We start from the raw sequence: 22,872 nt of genomic DNA, 5'->3' as shown, positions 1-22,872 counted from the left end.
ATTCTAATGCTGAACTTGAATAATACAACCTTGAGTAACCTGTTTAACTTCTCCAGACCTCAATATTTTATTTTCAAATTGAGGACATTGAACTACATGCCTTCCAGTTTTATGTTTTTTCTCCTCTTTTCCCAAATCCTTCTACTCACTAGCTCTGTGATTTCAATTTTTTTTTTTATTCTGTGAAATGGAGAATAAGACCAATGTAACTGCATCAAAGGATTATTGTGAGGATAAAATGAGAAGTTATTATTTGAAGTTCTCTGAAATATATTGTTTGCCAAAAATGTAGGGTAGTATTATTTTTACAATTTCTTTAATCCAGTTACTATAGGATCTCGGTGACAGCAGAGGGAGAAAAAAGCATGTAAGGGTTTGTAACAAAGATTAAAGGTGACCAGTTTGGATAAAACAGAATGAATTACTGTGTACTGACATTATTGCATAGATATTAATAGGCCAGTTACCTAAGAGGACCCAATGTGTAGCTATATGAAAATATGCTTTGTGAATCAGCATATTTAACATGTAAAAAACCTGTAGCAATTGGTAATTGTTCTACAGGTTACAGCAGTATTGCTCCTGAGCAGAGGCTTTGTACATACACATATACAAGGACACGAGAGGCTACAGGACACGAGGTAGTACCTCCACGCCCACCCCAGCTGAGAGGCCATGTGGTGATGAGAAAGTGCAGAGGGCAGAGAGGAGACTGAGCAGAATGCCTACTGATATATTTCCTTATTTGATGGCTATAGCATTGTCCTTCCCTACACTTTCATAGCCATTCAGCCAAAACTTGAAGCTGCTGGAAAGTTAGAAGAAATGGCTCCTCTTACTTTTTGTTTCCAGACTCCTTGGCATAACTTCTAGTCCATCTATCCATTTGTACAGAGAAAGAACATCTATCTTTCTCTAACATCCATCCTTACATTTTCCCACACAATGTTTGTTACCTTGGTAATGCTTTCTCCTCTTTAAAAATAAAACTACTTTTGCCCTATGAGATGTGGTAAACCAGAGCAAAACCTGGTGGGACAACTCAACCTTGCTGTTCTTGTCTATAAGGTGAGGGAATTGAGCTACATAATCCTTACTAGTGACCGGGTGCATGAAATTTATGCACATTAAAAGGGAATTAATTAGAGGAAATATTTTAATATTGCTATTTGCCCTTTCTCTATAATAGAAGTGTCAGAGATGAAAGAAAATTAGTAAAATGTATATAAAAATCTTTCTCCTGTCAAGTCTGAGGTGTGCCACGAGAACCAGAGTCAAGTCCCCGCCCACCCATGTGAGCCTCGAAATCACACAAAACCCAGATCCAGCCAGCCCTACCCCCATTGGGCTAGATCCAGACCTGGACAGCCCCGCTGGGTGGAGGGTGCAGCCTCAGGTCACCTGGCCTGGGCTGGGGGGTGTGCCTTGAGGTCCCCTGGCCCAGGCCAGGGGGCATGGCCTGAAGTCCCCCCATCAAGCCCCGTCAGGCAGGGGGCACAGCCTCAGGTTCCCTGGCCCGGGGCAGGGTGTGCGGCCTGAGGTCCCCTGGCTTGGGCCAGGGCAGAGGGCATGCCTTGAGGTTCCCATCAAGCCCTGCCAGGCAGGGGGCATGGCCTGTGGTACCCGGCCTGGCACCAGGGTAGAGGGCGTGGCCTCAGGTCCTCTGACCTGGCGCTGGGGCAGGGAGCACGGCCTAAGGTCCCCCAGCCCAGCCCCAGGCCAAGGGGCATGGCCTGAGGTCCCCTGTCAAGCCCCGCCAGGTGGGGGGTGCGCCCTGAGGTCCTCTGTCAAGCTCCACTGAGTGGGGGGCACAGCCTGAGGTCCCCTGTCAAGCTCTGCCAGGTGGTAACGCGGCTTAAGGTCCCCCATCAAGCCCTACCAGGTGGGGGGCATGGCCTGAGGTCCCCCATCAAGCCCTACCAGGCAGGGGGCGCAGCCTCGGGTCCCCTGCCCTGGCCCAGCACCATGCAGCTGGGTTCCTGCTGATTGCTCATTAAGGCTCATTATGGGAACTGGGCCTCCGCTGTAGGCACAGTCATCTTGTATTACTAATTCCTGCCTCTGCTGTGGGCACAGCCATCTTGGCTGTTACGGCATGGTGGTCAATTTGCATATTACCTCTTTATTAGATAATGGTTTCTTCTCAGCCCTGAGAGTCTCTTGGATGATTCTGTGAAATAAACATTGCCTAAACATTAATGTTTTATGATGGGTCAGGAAATCTCACCATTAGAGCAAAAAGATGGAGTATACCATTTCCAGATGGAGAAAGCTTTCCTCAAAAATCAAAAGCTTGTGTTCTTTGAGAAACACTGCTTAACATAAAAACTAAATTTGAGTCCCTGAAACACCTCACATGGAAAGGATATAAGGCACAAAAAAGGGAAGTATAAGAAGTGCTTCTATTTCATTTCCCAAAGTGTGTTGTGAATGTACAGTCAACCACAACAAGCAGTTTGGTATTTCAACATTGATCATATGAGGGATTTTGCATTTCCTCCTGTTGTTCCAATGACATAGCATAATGTAAATCAGCAAGGCGGCAGGGTACAAATCCATACATTATTTCTATTAATCTCCCTGTTGAAATATCTCACTGTCTCCTTTAATGAGAAATCACTGCATGGTGTTGGTGGGATTACCTCCTTCTTGTATATTGTGCTTTTAATGAATCATACTGATTGTCAAAAATGATATTATAATGATAATTTTATCTTTTTGTGGGAGTCTATAGAATCCTGGGATAGAAAGTTTTAAAAGGATTCTCCATTAAATATCACCCTCACTTACCATAGGAAGTGACAACAATTTGGAGGAAACTGTCATTTTTTCAACTAAGAAAAATGCCTATAAAAGACTGATATTTTCACCATATAACAAAACTTTCAGGATTCAAATATGCAATCATAATATTTTTTAAAAAATCTTTTACCCAGTAGTTTCCAGCTAGCACTGTGCTTGAGTTGTGCTGTGGGCACCTTCCACCAAGTGGATACCACACTGGGCCAGACTCTGGCATCCAGACAAATATATGACACCGTCATGTTCCACGAAGCCATTTAGTATCCACTATGGGATAGCAAGAAACCTGGCCTTGAAGAAGATGAGTTTCGGATAATTAACCCTTTGCACTCACTTGCTTTTTTCTTCTACTCAGGATTTAATGCTAACCGTGTCGAGTCACACTCGACATCCGAGTGCAAAAGGTTAAAGAAATAACAGCAGGCTATATCAGGCTTCTTGGCCATAGTCAATGCCCTCTCATTCCAGACAAGAGCAGTGAAAACAGGGCTCACTGCATTAGCATCTCTTTAAGTCCCTGCCTAGGGAATTTATGAACATCTAGAACCCACATTAAGTGCTTGGACCCTGAAAGAGACCATTTAGAAACTTGATGATATTTACTAAATAATTTTTGAATTAATAAGAGTTACTTGAGTTGGTAAAGTATCTTCTTAAGACTTAAAAGCAAATTAATATAGCTTCTCAAAGTGCCCCTCTGGTCATTGTTGTTGCTTCCTAAGTGGGAGACTACATGTTCCTTTAGGACATAATCTGATATGATGAGTAGAGGCAGAAACTTGTGATGATGAAAAAGGAAGGAAAAAACCATCCAGTTGTACTGAAGATTGGACAGAAGATTCTTGAGACTGGGAACTATGTCAGGTTCATTTTTGTATTTCCTAGATCCTAGCTTAGGTGTAGACACAAATTAATTCAGAAAATGTCTGTTAACAGACAGGTAAGCTCTGAGATAGTGTGTCAAAAAAAAAATACAATGAGTAAAGTTCTATCCTTCGAATCAAATACATATGTTACAATGATCTCTTGAATTCCGGGATATTGCTAAAATCTAATATAATCTGGAAAATAAAGTATTCATGTATCAAAGATGGATTAATTATATATTTCAAGTTCTTCCTCTCAGTGCGAAGACAGTTTCTGAGGAGCATGTGAGTTTCATAACAAAAATCCTTATCTATGCATACAGACACCTAAATTGGGGGAGGGAGGCAGGGTGGACCAGCTCAGGGGTAGCAGGACTCACAGGTTATGAGCGAAGCAACTATTGCCTGAAGAAGATGAGTTTTGGTCAAATAAAATGAATTGCTGCTTTAGGTAGCAGTAAACATAGTTAGTTCTTAGAGCTGTATAAATGTGTTGATAATGGAAATTGCTTCAGGGAAGATTAAAAAAAAAATTCACAACTGAGAGAAGAGCAAGAGGTCCTTGTGTACTCTGGATAACTTCATGATCTTGGGGGACTGTCATGGTGAACAGGATGCATCCTATTTCCCTATAACAAGTCCCTCGCTAATTCTGTCAGACAGAATATTGTGCCCGATGGGCCACTGGCCTGCCCTCCCTAGCACGTCCCATGATCTGATTGACACAGGAGGGCTCTTTAAAAAACAATCTCTGGGAACTCATTCGCCAGAAATCATGCACCTTTGGAAACAAAGCGGAGGGTTTTATTCATTATTTTCCCCATCCTCGCCCTCATGCAGCACCTGTGCCCTCACGCCACGCAGGGAACTGAAATAGAACACAGACGCCACAGAGGCTTGTTTACTTCCACATTTCCCATTTTTGCCGAGAGGGTTCCCACGGGCATCATCGTGCCAACAGTGTGAATTCTCTCCTCGCAGAGGCCCAGGCCTTCCCCCAGCCTTCCCCCAGCCCCCGCCTAATTTACTCAGATGATGGCCACCAACGGGACCCTTCCTTTGTCTGGCTGGGATGACAGATGGCAGAGCTTCCGCCGGGACTGGCATTAATAGGACTCAGAGGAGCGCCCGAGATTGAATTGAGAGGCCATTCCTCTCTCTCCTCCTGAGACTCGATACATCACATTTTGAATCCATCTTTGCACTCACCTTATAGGTAAAGGGGAAGAGGGCAGAGGAGAGGATTACACAGTTGCGTTTAGCATTTACTTGGGGTTGGGCTAAAAGCACCAGGGTGACCTAATCACTAACCTTTTACCCCCTTTGTTACTGAAATAAAAATTCCCAGAAAAAAATATTTGAACACACCCTTAGATAGCGATGATATATGTACTGCAGCAAACCATCTGTCAAGGGGGACCCAGAGGAGCTGAACAGATGCAACGACTCAGACACGCATAAGGAAAACTAGCTTGGAATCAGGATTAAAACCCACTCGAAGCCTAATGCTTTGAAATGGGAATGGGAACTCATCAGTGTCAGATAGCCCTCTCCATCCAGAGCAGTTCCCTGGGAGAGAGATTCTTGCCATACTCAGCGTCTCCCTTCCTGAGGACTCAGGGCAGTCACAGTAGAGAACTCAGAATAGTGGATAAATAATCAGAGTGCCTTTCTTTGACTGCCTAATGTTTTAGTTTGTTTTAAAATTAAATTAAAAAACACACACACTCTCTGAATGGATACATGGCAAAGCTTTAGGTAAAGACAGTGAGAATTTGAGTGCGTAAGACATGGCAGACCGTGTTTTAAGTGCCTCGTACATGTTAATTATTTTAATTCTCATAGCAACCGAGGGGTAAGTACCAGTATGGTCTCCATTTAACAGATGAGGAAACTGAGCCTCTGAGCGGTTATGGAGCTTGACAAAGGCCATGCCAGCTGTCAATGGTGGAGCTGGAGCCTATGCCCAAACCTCTACACTCCATTGCCTCAGTGTGCACCCAGATCACAGAGCCGCAATGGTTGACCCCAGGGTATGGCCATCCTCGACCCTTAGGAAACCCTAGCAGGCCCTGTCCAGCCTCTTCTAGTGCAGAACACACACAGTAGAGAAAGCAGCACATGGAGCTATGTGGGGGTCCTCAGGGTCCCTTCCACCTCAGCTTCAGTTTCTTCTGTGGTCCCCAGGCCTTTCCCATCATGCTCTGCTGTGGGGCCTCCTCTCTTTCCCCGGGCTCTAAACTTCTGGCTCCTGTCAGGCCTCTCCCATCTCCTTTCCCACTGGCCACCCCATTTCTATTGAACTTGCATTCTGACCCTTAACTTTGTTTTAGGAGTTGCATGTAAAGAGAAATTAAAGCTGAGATGACAAAACTGACCCATTCACCTTTCTGGAGTGCCAACATGTCTACTTTTTTAAAAAAAGATATATTTTATTGATTTTTTTTACAGAGAGGAAGGGAGAGGGACAGAGAGTTAGAAACATCAATGAAAGAGAAACATGGATCAGCTGCCTCCTGCACACCTCCTACTGGGGATGTGCCCACAACCAAGGTACATGCCCTTGACCAGAATCGAACCTGGGATCCTTGAGTCTGCAGGCCGACGCTCTATCCACTGAGCCAAACCGGTTAGGACCCACATGTCTACTTTTGTCACAACACCCTGGGCTCTGGCTCCAAAATCATCGGAGGCCCTGAGATTAGACCGTGCTGTGGGCGGCTGTCCTGGACTTTAGTGCCACACACACTGCCTGCCGGTGAACCCACGCAGCTGGCCTGCCGGCCCGTCAGCCTCCCAGGCATCGGGGCGGAGGAGGAGGACCTGAGAGGCCTGGGTCTGGGAGCCTGAGTCACAGAAGTCAGCCAGTCCAGGCAGGCCCCAGCCATTTCCACTCATTCCTGCAATGGCAGCACTGTCACAGCTTTTTTTTTTTTTTTGTAAATAAAGCCAGACCATTAAAAGAAAAGCTGAGGTGAGAGGAATTCTGACTATAGAAAATGTTTCTTAGCAGCAGTGTTTCTCGGAGTGTAGTCCCCTGGCACCCTGAATAAGCATCCCTGGTGGTGCCTGAGAGAATGGCCGATTCCAGCTCCACCACGTACATCAGGCATCTGACTCTGGGTGTGCAACTGACAGATAAATAAATAAATAAATAAATAAATAAATAAATAAATAAATGTGTGTGTGTGTGGGTGTGTGTGTCCTGCATGCCCCCTACTGGGGATCGAGCCCACAACCTGGACATGTGCCCTGACCGGGAATTGAACTGCAGGCCTCCTGGTTCATTGGTTGATGTTCAACCACTGAGCCATGTTAGCTGGGCTAATTTTTTTTTTTTTAAACGAGCTCTCCAGGTGATTCTCATACACACTGAAGTTTGATAACTGTTGATGGATATAGAGGGTTTCACGCTTAATCATCTCAGTGATGATACCATATTTGCTTAGTAAGAAGAGCGTTGACGTCTCTCTAAGGAAGGAAGCAGCACTTGGAGAAGCTGATCAAGTCAGGGTTCGCAGTGCACTTGGACAGTCGGGGGCTACTCACTACTGAGCCTATGAAATACAACACTGAGCACCGTGGTTTGGAGATTTTACTTAGGTTTGCCCAGAAACAATGATTTCACAAAGTCAGATGAAGTCCGAGGCCTTTCACAGGAGATTAGGTGACATTCCAGAGCAGCCTCAGCAACCTCTTCAGCCAACTAGCAGAACCAAGACAGTAGCTAACAAAAACAAGAGGGGAGGAGTTAGGACTTTCTTTCCTACCACCATTTCCTAGGAAATGTGAGCAGGGGTGGATCTGGGGAAAGATATATCTCCTTGGCACAAATTAAATTTCACTTGTTTTTGGTGAATCCCTTCACTGCAAAGCCCACTTGTACCCTATTGTATTTGTAATTTAAACTGCAGAATCCTCAAAAGCCCCCCAGCAGGACCAGGCACCCAGACATTTGCGTGCTTGGCCCGACGCCAGAGACAGTCTGACCTCAACTGTGCCTTCTCAATCAGACCGAGAAGTTCCCAAAGATCAGCATCCCCAGGGAGGCTTTGCAAAAGGCCCATTCCCCGGCTTTTGCCCAGACCCACTGGGCGGGAACCGTTAGGAATGGGGCCCAACAATCGGTATATTTATAAAGTTCCCCAGGTGATATGCTAATCAGCATAATTTGGCAAACACTGCACAAAAGCCTTAATCACAATATATTTCCACCTCCTGGCAAACTTATTAACCTGCAGACTCCACTACGTTTTTGAAAAATAATACTTGGCGGGACAAAGGTTTACGCTCAAAGGCATAGGAGCGTCTACCTCAAAGCTAAGAACTCTGAAGCTTCAGGGGACCCCTGTCTGCCCGGTTCCTTTCCAAGGCCTCACTACCATTCTCAGGTGTACTTTTCTCTTCATGTTTTTTAAACAGAGCATCCCAAATTGTGTAAGCTTTGAGGGCCACAAAACTTAAACCTGCCCCTGTCTTTAAATGACGGTATAGCTGACAAAACCATGCAAAATAGTCCTGAATTCAATACTTTCAACAGCTTGATTTTTTTTCTAATCAATGGCTTCTCTGAATCTGCCCCTCCCCTTTTAAACCTGATAGTCTACCCTACAGCAGTCTAATTTTGACAGGGATTCTGATATTCAGTCCGAGACAATATTAGTGCCATGATGGCCTGGGACAAGAGCTGATAGCAAGAACAGATGGTCCAGGCAAAAGCCCACCCAAAGGGATATGACGATGCCATGTGCATGATGGCTGTTCAGAAGTCCGGGAGGGGAGCATGCTGCCAAGATTAAGTGGGGACTCTGAAACCACACTATGCGACCTGAACTCAAATTGATTGATTTACCCGGTGAATTTAATAGATGAGCCTCATTCATTCTGAATAGGAAAAGCAACCTGCTGCATCTTCCCTATTCATGAGCTCATTCTCCAATTTAGAAAGGTCACCTCATGCTTCAAGCCAAAAAAACACACACCACAAAACAGCCTTCAAGTTGAGAAGCAAAGGTCTTTCCGCAGTGCTCATGTGTTCACGTTTTCTGTGTTCAGGCTATTTTTACTCAGGAGCACAGACGGCAGTGTAAGCACAGATTTCCTCAGCAGTTTCTATCATAGCAGGTTTGGGATCCTCGGCCATTGTCCTTAAAACGCGCACACACAGGCGACTTGCATTTGAACAGCTTGGGAACTAACGCCATCCTTCCTTTGGTCACTCAGCTGTCTGCTTCTTCTTAGAAAGAAATAAAAGGTATAAAACATAAACCCTAGGAAGCCTTTTTTTAGAAGCAAATGACTGAGATGCCACGAAAGAAAATTATAGCACATCATATTGGAGGTGTTTCAAACACAGGGCGCATCTGAAAATGAAATCATCTGAGGAGCCACAAGAGAATCACTGGAGACAAACATGAGCTCTGCCACAGAAGGAGGTTTGTACTCATCAGATGAGACCTGGGCTAACTCCCTGAAGGCTTCTGGTCTGACGGGTGCTCCTGGATACCACTGTTTTGATCTCAGGCGTAAATGAAGAACAAAGCACAAAGAGAGTTCATGTAGAAAAAATTTACTGAGCTGGAGGTTGTGAAAAGGAAGCCCACCAATGAAAAACAAAAACAAAAAAAAACAAGGCGGGGTGGTATAAGGAGTATGGCTAAATGTAGACTACCTATGGTACGCAGTTCGCTACCTCTCCACATTGAAGATAAGTCCTCTCCCCCTGACAATCCTGTGCTAGAGCACTAGGTCCGACAGCAGAAGTGGCTGCCCAACCAGGGCCTGCATCCCCTCTCTCCTACTCCAACCCCACCCCCCCCCACCCCCGACTAGTTATTGCCAATACCATGTGAGTGGAGATGACATGTTTCTTTTCCAGGCCAAGGTGGTTAAAAAACAGGGAAGCCTTCTTACCCATTTTCCCCATTCCCTTTATTCCCAACTGCCTGTTGGATGTTGAAGTTGCACTTGTTAAAGCCACCAGCAGTGCAAGTCCCAGAGTGACAGCCCAGAGCCCCAGTTGATCTGGAACCACTGGGAACCACCTGGTACTGTTCAGTAAGAACTAAAGCTATATTTATGTATGCCTATACAATGCCGCCGTTTGCTTTTTTATAGGAGCTAGCATTACTCTAAGGGAGACAAATCCTGTTCAAGGTTAGAACATACCTGTTATGTGAATGCGATATTCTTCCTTGAAGATCTTCTGGAATAAGGGAATCTTGAACTGCATGTGAGGCGTATGCAAGCCGGGGAGATTTACATCAACGTCTCCCATGAAATGTGGGAATTCCCAGTCCTATCAGAGAAAATCAACATAAAAACATATTTGTGATTTGTTTTGTACCTAAGCAGTGAAACATCCCAAAATCGACTTTTTGTAAGCACTTATTTGAAAATCATTTCAATGCAGCCAAGCTGTTGGATGTATCAGTTTCATTCGGTGATGGTTATTTTATGTACATTAGGTAGCGGTGTGCTTTCAAAATCAACATTAAGTCATAACTTATATCCTCAGCTTTTCTCTTTAATGTGGTACTAAGAAACCAATATGGAATGGATTTGCATCTATACATGTTTATCTTTTTCTTCTGCAGAACTGATTTTAAATTTTTATAGGAAGCAAGCAATCCATATTTTATAAATATGGGGTAAATTTGTTTCACTACCTTTAAAATATATAAACCCTATAATAGCATGTTTTACGTAAGAAGAAGAAGTAAAAAGGATCTGATTCACTTAAGAAAATTCTTCCGTTTACATCAAGGCCAAAGACTCTTGCAATTTAGCATTAGTTTGAACACAACAATGGATGCCTGACATGCTAATGTAAGAGACAAACAGTGAATTAATTCCCAACTGTCATTAATTATTTCCTGGTTGTGAAAGCAAAACCAAGTGGGATAACCCTCCCTTTCACAAATCAGGGTATTTGCAGGTGGACATCTGCTCTTGGTTTTGGATACAGGCATCAAAGTAAAGTTCATAACTAGCATGAGAAGAAAGAATGCACAAAATACACTGAATGGCCAGATTATTATGATCTCTGAATGCATAATAATCTGGCCACTCAGTGTATATCTTATATAATAAAAGGCTAATATGCAAAGACCAGGAGTTCGACCAGCAGGCAGGCCAGCCAACCTACCATGTCCCCTCCCCCTGGCCAGGCTGGCCAGATCCCACCCATGCACGAATTCATGCACCAGGCCTCATATATATATATATATATATATATATATATATATATATATATATATACACACACACACACACACACACACACACACACACACACTGAGTGGCAAGATATTATGCATTCAGAGATCATAATAATCTGGCCACTCAGTGTATAAAGAAACATTTGAGGTGAATCCATAGGCATTAGTACAGATATTTTCACTTTTAATAATGAAATAATCATTAAATGATCAGTTCTGTATTTAGTGAATATTTTTAAAGAACTTGAATATTAAAAACATAAGGCACAAAATACTAATTTAAAATTTCAATCCATTATCTCAATATAAAAAAGTTGGAATTTCCCAAGACTTCTATATATGCAGCTAGTAGAGGTGCATTAATAATACAGTTCCTGAACATGATGGGGGTTTTCCTGTCCATTCCACTCTCCTCTTTGCTGTGAATTCTGATTAAGGGAAAACAGGCCTTGGAGAAAGGAGAACATGTGAGTGGTGGTAAACAGGAAGCTTTCAATGTTTATTAATTCTTGATTTATGGATCACTTCAAGTGGCCAAGAAGAAATAAGTACACAAGAAGAAAAATAAAATGATGCAACATCATCCCTTTCTATTGCTACATATGCAAGTATCTTGTTAGTCTCACCTCTCCTTGTTTTTCAGACATTAGCAGCAAATAGGCATGTAATTTGGGAAATTCAGAAAACCCAAAGCATTTGAGTTAAATGAATTTGAACATTTTGATCTAAAATATTAGTAGAGCCCTAGCCAGTTTGGCTCAGTGGATAGAGTGTCAGCATTCAGACTGCAGGGACCCAGGTTCAATTCTGGTCAAGGGCACATGCCCGGGTTGTGGGTTCTATCCCAAGTAGGGGGCATGCAGGAGGCAGCCAATCAATGATTCTCTCTCATCATTGACATTTCTCTCTCTCCTTCTTCCTTTCTCTCTGAAATCAATAAAAATATATTAAAAGTAAATAAAATATTAGTAGAAAATGGATTGGTAATAATACTTGTGAACTATTGAATTTTATTAAAGTGCATTTGATATTATCTTGTTCTACGTTACTTAACAAGACTCCTACAAGGAGAATTGAAATTGATTTGGCCTTTTGATAAATATAACTGACATCTCCCATGAAAAATTACACTTGGTAAACAAAGACATTGATAGCCAGAGTATCTTTCACTATCCTTGGATAAAAAACACGAAGCATTACCAGTAGAACAATTTTTCTTTTTATTTCTTGGTTTAAGAAAGAGAATAATTTTCAGCAGTAATTGGGCAAGTATACTTAGTATACCTTCTTTTTGGAAAGAGATTATCAGATTGTTCTCATTTGGCTTTTCATTCCACAAAACTAAAGTTTCTATTGGGTATGAAATTGGTTTTAGTTTGAAAGTAATCTCTAGAGATTTCTTGTAGACTGGGATCAAAACTTCATTCACCAAAAAATAGTTCCTCAATTATTTCCCACCTGTACTTGGAGACAGAAAGATGAATTAAGGAAATGGAGATTAAAGGGAAGAGAAATTCTTACTCTTTATATGGACTACTAGAGGCCTGGTGCATGAGATTCATGCACTGGTGGGGGGCGTGGCCTGCAGGATTGGCCCACTGTGGGAGCACCGCTCATCCTGGTCAGCCCAGCGTCTGTGGACCCACCCTCTGAGCAACTGCTCCCACTGTGGGAGCGCACTGACCACCAGGGGGCAGCTCCAGTGTTGAGCATCTGCCCCCTGGTGATCAGTGAGTGTCATAGTGACTGGTTGACCAGTTGTTCTGGTCGTTCTGCCATTTGGTCACTGGGCTTTTATTATATAGGATGGTATTACTTATTTATTTTTTTAAGGGCTCAAGGAAGGGAATTTGAGGGAAAGTGTGAGAGAAGTAGCTGGTGCCATTTTATTTAAGAAATTTTTGAAAGGATTAATAAAAAAGACATGATACATACATTCTCTTAGATTTGCCCCTTTTACATTATTTTTTATAATTACCACATTTTGTTTTTCAAAACTTGTTTCCTTAGTCTCTGCCTCCACTCTCTCCCTGCTACTCTAGTTTTTGTACTTCAATTTCTACTCTGCATATTTCTTCAGACTCATTATTGAATCAGTGTAAACTCTGGCCTTACTTGACAGGGTGGAATGGTAATAATAATAATTACTACCATTTTCAGGATGTCTTGGTCTCATCTAAATACCTGGTAATAATCCAGGTATTTACTTGAAGGTGGAGAGTGGACAGTGTTCCAAATCTTCCTAGGTTTCAGTCTCTTCACCTATATTTGGGATTAAATATCTCCATCTCACAGGATTCCCGGGAGTATGAAATAATGCCTGGACAGCACACAGCACATTGCTGAGACCAAGGGAAGAAGCAAGGAAATGGCCCACAAGCACAGTTGATTTCCTAGCATGATTCCAAGGTCAGGTTTATCCTGAGAGTGAAGCAGAGGAACTAAAAGGTCTGTTTTCGGGAGGACTATGCAGAAGGCTGCTTCAAGGCTCAGAAGAGAAAGGATGAAGGCCAGCTTTCCTTCCTTCCCTTACCCACTGCACAGCACTGGCCTCCTGAGGTCTCTGACTGAGACTTTGGTCAGGTCAGAGTTCTCCCAGAGGGTGCTGGGAGAATGCCATAGGGAATGGTGCCTTCCCTCAAAGAGACATGGGAGGTAGCCTTATGGTTTCTCATGAAATATGGGTCACACTGTGGCAACCTCCAGAAATAACGGTGGGAGACTTTAATGGTTGAGGACAGAGGCATCACTACTACATGATATGTGAAATGAAAGGCTCACAAAATCCGTATACTTGGATATAAATTATTGATCACTAGCAGTGCTCTAGCATCATCTTAGGCAATATTTACATTTATATCTACACTAATAAAAGAGAAAGATGCAAATTGACCATACCTCCCCTACGCCCACCAGCCAATCAGAAGTGAGTATGAAAATTAATCTGAAAAGATGCCGGCGGCCCCGCCCCACAACCACTCCGAGCCTGTGGGAGTCTGAGAAGTTGGGTGCTAGCGCCTGAGGCTGGCTGCAGCCAGGGAGACCAAGAAGCCACCTGCCCTGTGATCCCAGGCCACAAAAGCTGCCTGCCCCATGTCCTGGGGGAGACAGAAACCGGGCCCCAGTGCCTGAGGCTGGATGTGACCCAAGAGAAGAAGAAGTTGCCTGCTCCGTGATCCCAAGCCGTAGCCAGCTGGAGAAGCTGCCCGCCCCACGTCCGCCCACCCCACATCCTGGGGGAGATGGAGAAACAGAGCCCCAGCGCCTGAGGCTGGCTGCAGCCCAGGGGACGAAGAAGCCACCTTCCCCGTGATCCTAGGCTGCAGCCAACAGCAGAAGCCTCATGTCCGTCCACCCCACATCCTGGGAGAGACGGAAAAACTGGGCCCCAGCGCCTGAGTCTGGCTGCAGCCCAGGAGATGAAGAAGCCACCTTCCCTGTGATCCCAGGCCACAGCCAGCTGGAGAAGTTGCCCCCACTGCATCCCAGGGAAGACGGAGAAGCTGCCTGCCTGCAGTCCAGGTGCCAGCACCTGTGCTGGCTATAGCCTGGTAGGTGGAGAAACTGTTCACCCCATAGTCCTGGGCACCAGCACTTGTGGCTGCAGCCCAGGCGAAGCCACCTGCCCACCATCCCCTGCAGCTGCAGCCAGGCCTGGGCGCCTATGGCTGACCAGAGGAAGGGAAGCCCGGATCCCGGGTGCCTGTGGTCGGCTGGAGGAGGGAATCCTGGGTCCCGGGTGCGGGGCCAAGGCAGAGGTGGTTAGGGGCAATCAAGCCCACAGGGGAGCAGTTAGGAACAATCAGGCTGACAGGCAGAAGCAGTTAGGGGCTATCAGGCAGGCAGGCGAGTGGTTAGGAGCCAGCAGTTCTGGATTGTGAGAGGGATGTCCATGCCAGTTATCCTCCGAGGGGACCCAGATTGGAGAGGGTGCAGGCCGGGCTGAGGGACACCCTTCCCCCCACTCCCCCACCCCCTCACCCCCTCATGCATGAATTTTGTGCCCTGGGCCTCTAGTTTATATTTATATTTATGTTTATATTTATTAATATTATTTATATTTATATACAAAGTTATCCTGAAAGCTTGCTATGAACCCATTTCACAGATGAGAAAGTTTACCTCAGAGAGGTTAAGTTGTCACAATGTAACATAGCTGCCATATGGCAGAACCTGGCCCAAACAATACATACTTTCTGCTAGGTCATGCTGTCTTTAACTGTGAAAAGTGACTGCAGTTACTATGTTTTATTCAGAACTGAAATTATTTTTACCTGCTATATCTGGTTCTAGTTGAGAATCGCTAATGGCAGTCATGCCTGCTTGTCTCTCACCAACAGCCAGTTCCACGAGGAGCTTTAAACTATTTTCCTCCCATCCCCATTCCAAGAGGGCCCTCATTTTTATCGGATCCTACCTTGAACAAGAATAACTGATATTCTTTCTCCACTAAACAACTGTCCCAGAAATAGTTGGTTTGTAATCCAACTGATGAGGGAAATTTGAATAACGGGTGATTGATAGCAAATACTGAGATTCTCTTGGCATTGTGACTATGGACGTACAGCCAATTTCATACACAAATTACATGAGAGCTTTGGCTTTTTTTCCTTATGCATAAATTTTCAATATGTACTTTGAACACAAGATGAAAATGTTGACTTAAGACAGTGGTCGGCAAACTGCAGCTCGCGAGCCACATGCGTGTCTTTGGCCCCTTGAGTGTGGCTCTTCCACAAAATACCACGTGCGGGCGCGCATGTACAGTGCGATTGAAACTTCGTTGCCCATACACAGAAGTCGGTTTTCGGCTCTCAAAAGAAATTTCAATCGTTGTACTGTTGATATTTGGCTCTGTTGACTAATGAGTTTCCCAACCACTGACTTAAGAGAATGATGAGACAAGATGTGTTCGGCTACTAAGACCAGGGTAGATCCAGGCTGATCCTGTGATTCTATATTAAAAAGTATTAATTTATTTTGTTCTTCAAGAAATGTTATCAGTATTTAGTAATTCAAACCTTCATTACTACCTTCTGATATTAAACCTACCAATAACTGCAGAGGTCTGTCACATTTGCGCTTTAGAGTTGTAAAAATTATTTACCACACATGCTATTCCGGCCAGTTCTCATCAGCTCATGGTGATGAACAGACTTCCAACTTTGTATCTCGCTTCATCTATGACAAACAATCCATTGCTATTCAGATGGGCATATTTCCCATGTGAAAATAAATGAGCAGTGCCATGGTGTATATCTCATCTCATTTTTTACATGCTATGGCCTACTAGTATAGCAATAAAAATCACATTTGAACACTGATGACCAAATTACATTTGGATGTGTAATTTGGACTGATTTGTCCAAATGTGATTCTGTCCAAATGTGGCCCTATTATTCATGAACCACATTGGGATAGAATTTCAGGGCCATGTTAAGTATATAGGCGAGATGGTCTCAGGATATACTGGATTCAGCATTTCCCCACGTTTTCTCATTGAGAGGCATGCCTTAGGGCCGAAGAAGCAAGCTTGGTATGCAGAGGAACTCAAAACTGAAACCAACACTGTTTTGAATTCCCCAACTGGCATTCCATTTCCAAAGCAAAGGAAGAGACCTCATTTCTATTAAGAGAACCATGGGAGGATGAAAAATAGAATAACACTGATTACTCTACCCTGCAATACTAAAGCCAGGGTATCAGAATATAAGTTTTATTTTTGGGGTCAAGGATTGGTCACTTGATTTTTGAGGAAATGAAGAGATAGATTAAATTAGATTTTACTGAAAAATACTGATCACCATTCAGAGTATAATTGATAGTAGATTCTTAAATGTTAGTAAAAAAAAATACCCAACATTTTTCAATATAATACTTTGTATATCTACTATTTAAAGGCATTAGATTATTAAGTTTTAAGTGATTTCAAAAGCCTCTTTACAGATATATTTATTTCTCTTTGTTATTCTCTATTCCTCCTGAATTTAGATCCACGAATATCAGAACATCATACTACCAAAAATTTTCCCACTTATAAAGTGTCCTTAGCTTTCCTATGCTTATCAGTGTCCTAGCAACAGGATTTTGTATGACAATAAGCATTGGTGGCCTGAAGAATTGTACTTCTGCTTTGGGTGATATTTTTGTTTCTTATTAAGAATCTCAAGTGCTCGATATTTTTTGGCAACCCTATGCTTCTTCTAATTGGCAAAGTTGCCATGGGATCCCTTGGCTGAATAAATCCTTGGAAACCTTGACATATAGTAGATGTTGCTTCTATGTTTGTTTATTGTCTGTCTTTCCCACTGGAATGTAAGCTCTTGAGAGCTTACAGGTGTGTGTTTTTTTTCCTGTTTTGTTCACTGACGTATTCCCCATACCTGAAATAATGTTCAGCATACAGTGAGAGCTCAAATATTTATTCAATTAATGAATGGAGCTCTCTCAAAGTTAAAGATATATAACAACCCCTTTTTGGTTTCATGTAAATGGAAACTCAGGATGCATTTACATAAACAGAGATAACATAATAAATACTTATTTTTGTAAATAACATTACACATCAACCTGAGATTCTTTATTATGAGAAAAAGTTGTTTTCTCCCCTATAAACTAGGTATACTGGAACCATAGAGTAACCTAAAGATTGTGCCCTTTGCCTAAGGCACAGAGGAAAGGAGACAGTGGATAATTAGAGAAAGAAAGTGGAGGTCAAATGCAAATATTGTGAGATGAGGCATTTACTGTTGGGGGAATTAGTTAAAATGCATGTTGAGATGATCCAAGAAACCCTTTCAGCGACCATGTAAATGTAAAGAAGCTCGTAAGATGTGTCCAAACAGGTAAAAAAAAAACAAGAAAAAATAATTTAAATCAACATGTGATTTAAAAAAGGTGGGGGAATCATTTCCCACAGTGGATGACACCAGAAAGGTTGTGAAGGCCAAGGGGAATATCAGAGATGGCCTGCAGTAAGTGTGGATGATGGACAAAGGAGAAACAGCATGAGGGTGTTTCTCAGATGTCCTTTGACTAATGCCCTTTTCTCAGATGTTATACTCTCATTTTCTCTTAATATTCACTATTGGTTTTTTTCTCCCTGAAGGGCAAATGAATTCTATAACCTCTTGGAGTTTTCTCCCAGGAGGCATATATGCTATTTAAAAGATTAAAAACCTCTGAGGAAAAAACCTTGACTTTCTGGTTGAAATAGGCTTTTGTCAACAAGTAGTGGAGATGGCAGATCACATTCATCACTGAAACAAATCCAAGTCAAAGTATAAATTTTCACTTAAAAATGTTTAAAGAACTTGACTCTTGCATGTGTTTTTGTGTATTCTAAGATACCAATGAACTCTCAAAACTGTTGTTGCCCAAGCAATCTAATTTATCCTAAAGGCCTATTTTGTCTAATGTATTTTCTTTATCAGTAATTTTTCTTACTAGCAAAGGCCAATATAAATTTTCCTGGCTAATTCTGAAGCCAACGTTCATCAATGAAATACAATAATGCCTATAAAAAAGCAAGTACGTCAATCCCAGAGTAGATTTAAAAAGTAAATGTAGTTTGTTTCTTTTAAGAGACCTTACCATGAGGCCCTGTGAAGAGAGCAGTGGGTTTTTTAAAACAAGCTTTGTTATATTGAGACACCTTGAAAGCATTATTCGCTTAAGCACCAAGGTGGAAGAGTGTCTGATAAATGCACTGGCCCTCCTTTCCAGATGTCCTGCCCTGCCAGACTGATGTGATGAAGGACAAAATAAAAGTCAGTCTTGTAAGTGTTTACAACTAATAGAAATGCATTGTGTGGCATCTAGGAATAATGGGAAATCAATACCCCTCGCTAGGGCAATGCAGTTCACCAGTACACAAGGAAAGAGTGCTTGACATCTTAGAGACTTCTGTGGGGGGGTAGGGGAGAGACAAGGAGACAAACCACTGGCTGTGACAAATGCCTGATAACTAAAGTTGGTGCAAAGTCTAAAGAAATACATTGTTATAACTCAATAATAGGTCCTTTTGGATAAAGTCTTCCATTGGTCACCAAACAACTTGAACCACTTTGTACTTTTTATAAAGAATGAATATTGACTATATGATAAATTGGCATATGTTTAACTTACATAAGTACTCCTATTAACTCATATTTTCCTAATAATAAAAGAGTAGAATATAGTAGAAAGAAGTTATTACACAACAACTTTAATGCTATTCCTCCGACTCTGACTGTCATTCAGTAACACATAGCCCTGGGTTATAGTGGGCTTTATTGTATTCGCACATTTGGTGTAAAATGTCACTGCTCCAGTATCAGTTCTGGCTCTATGCATGCTGCTAGTGATGGTCACATTCAATTGTCTGAATGACTAATTTCTTCTATGGGGCTATTCAGGAAAATTAATTGCATGCTGTCACAAGAGCATATATTGTCCTTGGTAAAATTTTTATTTAATATTGAGGTCATTTTTCTGTGGAAAATAACAGTGGAAATCAGGGGGTAAATGTGATTCAATATAAAATATTCATGTCACAAACAACTGAAAAGGAATGGCATACATTACAAGAAGAACAGGAGAAAGTACATCCCAGAAGCTAGGTGAAGAACGTAGTTCAGGAAGGAAGGCGTGATCAACGATGTTGAATGCAGATGAAGCTTTGAGTAAGAAGTTTGAAAATCAACCATAATATCAGGGTTGTTGATCATGATAAAACCTCTGAGCTCTAGAGGAAGCTGATATTGGGGACAAAAGCCTGATCGCAGTGTGTTCAAGAGAAAATAGGAGGTGAGAAGTAGAGGCAATAAATACAGAACTCTTAAGAAGAGTTTTCTGTCAACGGAAGCAGCGTAACAAGTCAGTAACTGGAAAGAGACTATGATTCTGTTAATTTCAAATACATTTGCTAGTGTAAAATAAATTCAATTTTGGTAGAATAGGAGACTCTGACCCCTGAGGTTCCCTTTTTATATTTTCAGTAGTTTCTGCAATGACTAATGGTAAAAAGGTGCACCAGTATGAATTGACTGGCTGTGTATTTTCAGCTGGTGTCTGTTCTGACTGGGCAATGTCTATTCTGATTGGTCAGTACCTCTGCTCTATCAGTAGTTAAATATTCTGACCATCACTCTTTGTGAAGTCTAGATGACTGATTTTCTGAAAACAAAACAAAACAACCCTGGGCTAAGTTCATTGTGTCTTGAATGCTTTAGGCTTTTGGAAACCATAGGCTGGATCTTGCTGTTCTGTATCCTGTGTTGTTTCCTGCTGTCTTCATCTTTCTTGGTAAAGGTTTCAGATTCTGGAGCAATCTCGGAGTCTCTGCCTCTGACCCCCATGGACCACTCAGTGATAACACGAACAGAAAGTAAAACCTTTAGAGCAATGGATTTGAACTGCCCAACATCCCATTCCTTTCTTCAATGAGTTTTAGGTCAAGAGTGCTCATCCTTTGAGCTCTAGAGAAAAATGATCAACCTTCAAGTAAGAGAGAAGAGACTAGAAAGACAAGATATACTAGTATAGGGGCAGGTCAGAGGGATGGAAAAACTAAAATACATTTTGTTGTTTGTGAATTATACCCTTAGTGAATTGAAAAATTTTCTGAAAAGATTGTTAGTCCAGAGGTCAATGGCAAAAACAAAAACAAAAAGCTAAAATATATTGTTTTTCTTGTTGGGCACCTATGGGAGAGATATCCTATCACACTCAGTTTCCTTTTGGAAAACAATTTTACACACTGGAGTAAAGAAGCCTGAAATGCATGCTAGCAGTTCCCTGTCCTTGCACTGACACAATCCATTATGAAAAGCCTAAGGTGGCTACAGTAGGCTTGGTTTACAGATTCCACAATTGCATTAACAGAATGAATGGCAAGACTGCATTTTTTGTTTGTTTGTATACTCACTGGAGAATATCTATATATATAAAAGCCTAAGTGGCCATTGCAACAGAAACAACCGAACGGTCAACCGAACAGGCTGCATGGGGTGACCAGACCAGCAGGGGGGTTAGTAAGGGATGACCAAATGACTGAGCAGCAGGCTGTGTGGGGCAAACAGGCCGGCAGGGGGGTTAGTGAGGGATGATCAAATGACTGAGCATTGGGCTGCATAGGGTGACCAGGCCGCCAGGGGGGTTAGTGAGGGATGGCAAAACGACTGAAGAGCAGTCTATGTGGGGCAACCAGGCTGGCAGGGGGTGCAGTGAGGGGCGACCAAACAACCAAACAGCAGGATGTGTGGGGCGACCAGGCTGTCAGGGGGGGAAGTTGGGGACAACCAGGCCAGCATGGGGGGGGGGGCAGTGAGGGGCTACCAGGCTGGCAGGGGGCAGTTAGGGACAATCAAGCAGTCATGGAAGTGAGCAGTTAGGAGCCAGTGGTCCTGGATTGTGAGAGGGATGTCCGACTGCCGGTTTAGGCCCAATCCCTAAACCGGCAGTAGGACATCCCCTGTGGGGTCCTGGATTGGAGAGGGTGCAGGCTGGACTGAGGGTACAGCCCCACCCCCGTTCACAAATTACATGCACTGGGCCTCTAGTACTATATAATAAAAGGCTAATATGCAAATCAACTGAACAGTGGAATGACTGGTCGCTATGATGCACACTGACCACCAGGGGCAGATGCTCAACACAGGAGCTGCCCCATGGTGGTCAGTGCACTCCCATAGGGGGAGCGCCACTCAGCCAGAAGCCGGGCTCATGGCTGGCAACCACAGCATTGGTGGCGGGAGCCTCTCCCACCTCCACTGCAGGAAGGCAGGAAGGAACAAGGGGTTCCAGACTGTGAGAGCCCTGGACTGTGAGAGGGATGTCTGAGGGCCTAAGGCAGCAGGCAGACATCCCCAAGGGGTCCCGGACTGTGAGAAGGCGCAGGTCGGGCTGAGGGACCCCGCCCTGAGTGCATGAATTTCATGCACTGGACCTCTAGTATATATGTATTACTGATTTCAGAGAATAAGGGAGAGAATCATTGATCTGTTTCCTCCTGCATGTCCCATACTGGGGATCAAGCCCGCAACCTGGGCATATGTCCTGACAGGGAATCGAACTATGACCTCCTGTTTCATAGATTGATGCTCAACCACTGAACTACACTGGATGGGCTGGAGGATATTTTTTTCTATTGCTTTTCAGAGAGAGTAGAAAGGATGGAGGAAGAAGGAGGGGGAGAGAGAGACATCGATCTGAGAGAGAGAGTCACCTCGGCTGGTTGCCTCCCACAGTGGGGTGGGGAGTTAATCTACAACCAAAGTACATTCCCTTGACCTGGAATCACACCTATAACACTTCAGTACACAGGCCAACACTCTAACCACTGAGTAACACTGGCCAGGGCTCAAATCTGTATTTCTTTCAGAAGTTCCCAATAACACACAAGTTCCCCATAGAATGGCATTGAACTATTATTCAACTAATTCAAGTTATTCAATGTCCACTGTATGCCAAGCATCTATTCTCAAAGAGTAACAATTGGTATTCATAAGTAAATAACTAAGCCTTCCTTTTACAGTTATAGATAATGAGGGTCGTTGTCTATAGCCCCTCCCATATCACCCAACAGATTTCTGATAGAAGAGAGCAGATGAAATTGAATCTGTAGTCCCTGACTTGTATTTCACTACACCCTTCTTATTGAGAACCCCATTTAGAAGAAAGAAAATCCTATTTAGGAGATCAACCAAATGTTCATATTCTATTCAGACTAAGCAAACCAAATCTGTCATGGACTTGCTCTGTGTCAAGCATTTGATCCACTGCAAATCACATGCAATTATGCAATGGTAGGCAGGCTATTCCTCATTTTATAAGGGAGTAAACTGAGGTTCAGAGAATAGTGAAATAGCTTGTCCAATGTTGCACAATTGGTACCAAAAGGATTTGACCCAGATCAGTCTGCTCCAAAGATATTTTTGTATACTTGTATCATATCAAGTGTTTTCATGGCTTTTATTTTTTTTTGGTCAGGCTCTAGTGTTACA

The 22,872-nt window shown here is 43.0% G+C and overlaps 1 protein-coding gene across 1 annotated transcript in view; it reads right to left on the bottom strand.

The window, feature by feature from the left end:
• Window positions 1-22,872, bottom strand: part of TMEM117 (transmembrane protein 117) — a 434,132-nt gene that overhangs the window by 5,734 nt on the left and 405,526 nt on the right. Inside the window, exon 7 of the mRNA XM_079775887.1 lies at window positions 9,837-9,966. Within this exon, the coding sequence (XP_079632013.1) occupies window positions 9,837-9,966 (130 nt within the window). The remainder of the gene's footprint in view (window positions 1-9,836; window positions 9,967-22,872) is intronic.

This window comes from Cnephaeus nilssonii (genome assembly GCF_951640355.1).
Source record: "Cnephaeus nilssonii genome assembly, chromosome: 6".
In the NCBI taxonomy this organism is placed as follows: domain Eukaryota; kingdom Metazoa; phylum Chordata; class Mammalia; order Chiroptera; family Vespertilionidae; genus Cnephaeus; species Cnephaeus nilssonii.
The sequence above is the reverse complement of the archived record's forward strand: the minus strand, read 5'-3'. Positions and strand labels throughout refer to the sequence as shown.